At 37.9% G+C, this 5,265-nt stretch overlaps 1 protein-coding gene across 3 annotated transcripts in view; it reads left to right on the forward strand.

Moving 5' to 3' along the window:
- The window catches only part of LOC107679671 (AT-rich interactive domain-containing protein 1B-like), an 81,796-nt gene that overhangs the window by 49,648 nt on the left and 26,883 nt on the right, over nt 1-5,265 (forward strand). For 2 of the 3 annotated variants that reach the window (XM_016475287.1, XM_016475288.1), the window contains exons 3-4: nt 2,033-2,276; nt 4,075-4,164. In XM_016475287.1, coding sequence (XP_016330773.1) covers nt 2,033-2,276; nt 4,075-4,164 — 334 coding nt within the window. Of the gene's footprint in view, nt 1-2,032; nt 2,291-4,074; nt 4,165-5,265 lie in introns of those variants that run through there. The other variant, XM_016475289.1, reaches the window with a different exon arrangement.

The following is a 5,265-nucleotide window of genomic DNA, read 5'->3' on the forward strand; positions in this document are numbered from 1 at the left end:
CCTTGAGAAAATTTGGCATGTACTGTACCTGATATATATCCAAAATAATCTAAATCGAATCGAATCGCAAGCTTGTGAATGAGAATCGAATAGAATCGTGAAATTTGTGTCAAAACCCAGCCCTAAATAATAGTATGGGAAATGATTGTAATGCAGTTTGTGTGCAATTCCAGAATATAGATTAGCAAGAATAAATCTAAAAACCGGCCAGTTGCCAATCGTGTGTTTGGAGCAAAAACTGTCCGGTTCTGATTTATGGCCAGTCGACCGGTGCATCTCTGCTTGAGATGACTTGAAATATAGTTCATAAGTCATACGGACTAGTGATGATCTGTTGTTGGAGCTCAACAGCCCCTGGTCACGATGAATATCTCCTGGTGGTGGACGAGAAGTCATCATTCACTCATGACCATTAAAAAGGAGATGTCATCAGAGTTTTGATATTTAGGTGAACTATCTTTTTAAAAGTATTGAAATCAGGTGCGATTGAATATGTTGGCTCTCTCTGTCTCCATACCATGAACTTCTTACGAAATGTGAATTGTGACCATCTGCTTTTTTGAGTCATCTGGAAAAAGAATCCATGATAACATTAACAAGCTGTCTAGCGAAACTGGAAAAGCCGAGACTTTCCAGTGGAGAAAGTTACCGCTGGAAGTAGTTGACCCACAGTCTTCACGACACTCCGTCATCGAGACCGATATGTGGTATTGTATAAAGCTGAGCATATGTTCCTCTTCATCCTCAACTAGGTCATCAACATTAAGCCTGCAATGTGAAGTTAGTCTCTTCTGAAGACTGTTGGAGTTTCCATCACAATCATTCATTGCGCTCCATGAGCCGCAGTGCTTGAGCTGGAACCACTGGCTCATGTGATGTGGAATTTAAGGCCTCATTGGAAATTTGTTTTCCCATAGTCTTTCAGCACCACTTGGCCTGATGTACTACACGGCAAAGGAAATCAGTTTTATTTTTTCCTTATTTGGCATGGTGCTTATTATTAGTTACAGAAAATTGGTGGTACTTCTGATGGCTTGTATTCTCAGTGTTGCAGTGTTGATCATTGAGATTCGACACCCGGCAGCTCGTCGAAAGCTCGTCAAACAACCACTGTACCACTCTAGTTCCTTTGCTGTAATCCAAGACAGGAGTTGTCACCTCAGCAATAGGAAATAGGGGTGTAACGATTCATCGATATGGATCGATACATCGATACGATGTCTGACGATACGATGCATCGATGCCACGCGTAAAATATCGATATCTGTAGTATAAATAGGCATCTTTATTTTGGCACTGTACACATTTTCACATAATGTCCGTCTCGTTCAAACTCACGTATCAGGACTCGATATAAGGACTGCCCGAAGGCACAAGGTGAGCATAAAAGATGCTCGGGATTGTTTGCGGAACAGTCGAGCGCTGTGTGAGAAGTTTTCTGCGCACACATCTGAAATGCACGCACACAGACAGCCGCGTCTACACCGAATACTAAATTGAGCTCTCTTCGTAAAAAAACGATACGATACGATATCGTATCGTATCGTGACGAAGCATCCGATTTACACCCCTAATTGGAAACGAATTTCAGTTGCACGGTTGATTATTTGCAGACATGAACTTAGAGCCCGTTGGCATAACTCTGTTTCTGGCTGCATTCAAGATCAACTGTGGGGTAAAAAACTTAGACCGGCCCCCTAAGTGGTTATTTAAAGGATTTAGATTCGCACTGGTTCTAATTTTGGCAGCATACAACTTAGTATTAGTGCACTATGTTCAGATCGACCTACACAGTTTTTTTTTTTTTTCACAGGTTTGCTGCTTCAGAACTGCTGTCATTTTGTCCATTCGTTTGCTTTCTCCCAAATTAGACATAGCATCAAGTCCATTAAAAAGATACACTTTATATTACCTACATCCAAATGACATTCTTATATACAGCCTGCTGTGGTTTTTGGCTCTTTTGGAATCGTGATAAATATGATAATGGTCCAATCTTCAACTCCCCTTTCTTGTGTTTTGTGTACATCAGGATCTGTCCGGCTCTATAGACGACCTCCCCACAGGAACAGAGGCGGGTCTCAGTTCGGCCGTCAGCGCTTCGGGTTCTACCAGTAGCCAGGGCGAGCAGAGTAACCCCGCCCAGTCACCCTTCTCACCCCACGCCTCGCCCCGAGTCCCCAGCATGCGCAGCGGGCCCTCGCCCTCGCCGGTTGGATCACCTGTGGGTTCCAGCCAATCACGTTCTGGGCCCATATCACCTGCCAGTGGGCCAGGTAAAAGATTCTGTGTGAGATATAATTTTTTGATTTATTTTTTCATAAATATTTCAGGGGGAAACAGAATATTTATCTGCTGTTTCAGGGTCTGTTTTTATTTTGCTTAATTTATTTTAATAATTTGAAATATCTATTTATGTAATAATGTTTAAATTGTGTAAGATTATTTTGTAGTAGAGACCTGAATTTTCAGTAATATTAATAATAAATTTGCATTAAAATAATGATCAATTGATTGATTAATCATTACCCTTAACATTGCAAAATACTTGTAGAGAACTCCAAATTTCATGTCCACATAGTAGCAACAGCTGCAACAATCTGAATATAGGGCTTTAATATAGGTACACACAATAACACAAATGAAAAATATCAATTTTGGAGCAATGTAGAATGTCAAATTGATTAATCTTGAATCGTTAAGTTTAATCGATTAAATTATTAATGCCAATCCTATTCTGAATAAATTAATTAATTCATTCAAAGTTTAGTTTATTGTAGTTATAAGATTTTTTTTATTTGTATGACCAGATAATTTTACATTTATTAATCAAAATAAATTATTTAATTATTATTTGTACATTTACATTTCTGCATTTTCTGCCTATGCCCACTGTGCTTGTTTGTGTTTGCTGACATTTCTTCGGTTAAATCTGCTGAAAATTAGCTGCTGAAATCGCTTTAAATACAGACTGAATTTCTCTCCAATTAGGAACATATTCTTAATTCTCTGTTGTGGATATTTTGGGAAAAAATATTATTGTTATGCTAACTTAGACGTACCCATTAGCTACAGCCTTCACATGTGTGTCATTTAATCCTGGCACCGTGGAGCAGTCGGAGGGCGAGGTGTTTGAGCTCCAGACAGCAGTGGCTCAGCGGCAGGATTCAAGCTGACTTTAAAACAAGTCAAAATTAAAATAGTTTTGAAAGTCTGTTAGCAGTTTGGAGTCACTTTGACACAATTACTGTCCTGCTGTGTGCTGCATTGTTAGCCAGGCTTCTTTGATAGCCGGGCTGCAGAGGGCGTTGTGCAGCTGAAACGGCTGTTTTTTCTTTCCGTTCCGAATGTCACTAACAAGGTCCACAGGAGAGCGTTTACCCCGCTGCACACAAAACTGCCTCATCCCTACTGGGAGCACCGGTGGCCATTAGCCGCATACAGGGCTGGCCCTGACATGTGATCTGTGTGCCATTACTAGAGGATGAATAACAACGCTTTTACAAATATACACGTTCTGTACATACAAGCACACAAAGTTGCTCCTGGGAGAGAAACAATGAGCCTTAAACACCTCCCATGGGACGTGCGGTTAGAGATTCTGCCCTCTAGGGTAATTTATCTGATATTTATCATGAAAAGTAGCTTTCATATGAGACCATTAGCTGCGTTTGTGGTTTTGTGCATGTGCACTGCAAAAACATCTTTTTTCTTAATCAGTATTTTTGTCTTGCTTCCCAGTAAAATATCTAAACATCCTTAAAACAAGATAAAGATGTATTTTTCAGAGAATATGTATTTTTGATTTTTTTTAGACATGCAGTAAATCTTACAAAATGACAATATAATTTAAATGTATATAATTAAATAACAAAAAAATTTATAAGTAGTGTTTAATTAAATAAAAACCATTAAAAACAGAATCTGAAAACAACTCTTAGTATCTTCATAGAATTGTACATGTCAATATTTAGATATTTTACCAGTAAACAAAAATACTGATTAAGGAAATAATGTTTGTACAGTGAAAGACTGTGGGTTTGTGCACACGTTCGTTTTTTTCCCCACACACAGGTACACAGATGGCCCCTCAGACCCCAGGGAATGTTCCAGACGTGGGCTCCCATTCCACTCACAGTCAGTCGCCCATGTCTCAGGAGAGAGGTCTCACTGCTCTTGAAAGATATATAGCCTATGTTATTTGATTAGCATAATTTATTAAATTTCTGCAGGCTACCTGAAAATCACTGTTTTCTTGCCTGAAATGCACGTTTCCATTTGTATCTTTGTTGTATAGTAGGCTATTTTGTGCTATTGCTTGTAATTTGATTTGCTCTTATTTTACAACCATTTACTAGTCTTTAAAAATGTAGCCTATTACATTTTTATTGGTTAAGCTAGTAGTTTTAGCAGGTATCAAAACTGGAATCAAGGATTGTGATTTTTTTTTTGCTATTATCTAAAATTTTGGTGTCATAACTGCCTGTTTTTTTTCCCATGGCTGGTAAAAAATATTTCTGGCCGGTAAATTTCTTTAAGTCACCGACCATTGGCAGGTCTGGCAAAAAGTTAGTTTTAGGCCCTGGTCACATATATTCAAGGTGTTAGAACAAGATTTTTAATTGATTGTTAAACCACATAACAGTTTTAAAGTCATATAAACACTTAAAAGTAAATATATACATACATACATACACACATACACACATAAAAATAAAATAAAATACAATTTTAGACAGTGTACATTCAGTACAATTGTTTAGCAGCAGTGTTCTCCACAAAGGCTAGAAAAAGTTGCCAAGTAGTAAAGAATCTCTTATTTGACCCTTTCATAAAGCATCGGAGCTTTTCCCAATTGTATGTTATACATAACATCCTTAATCCAGTGTCTATATGTTGGAGGCGAAGAGTCTTTGCATTTATACAAAATTAGCCTCTTTGGATCTGCTTAGATTATAGTCTTGAGTAACAACTCCAAATATTGTTGTATAGAGTGTGTACTGTAAGGAATTTATCTCATTTAAATTTTATAAGGGAATTAATCATTAATTTTATTTCTAGCTCAGGTTTTGAGAGGAATCGAATCTGAAAATTCGAGGTCAACATGATTAAAACCGATTTCAAATTTGAGAGTTTACACTTTAAAGCAACGGTCGTCCAGCGAGCCGTTGACCTCAGTATATTTTAACAATTTGAATATTTGTATTTCCCTGGCCACGGGTTAATACGTTCTTTGATAAGTAAGCTACGAGCTAGGTAACGTAT

The sequence above is a fragment of the Sinocyclocheilus anshuiensis genome, unplaced genomic scaffold (genome assembly GCF_001515605.1).
Source record: "Sinocyclocheilus anshuiensis isolate Anshui unplaced genomic scaffold, SAMN03320099.WGS_v1.1 scaffold280, whole genome shotgun sequence".
Lineage (NCBI taxonomy): Eukaryota > Metazoa > Chordata > Actinopteri > Cypriniformes > Cyprinidae > Sinocyclocheilus > Sinocyclocheilus anshuiensis.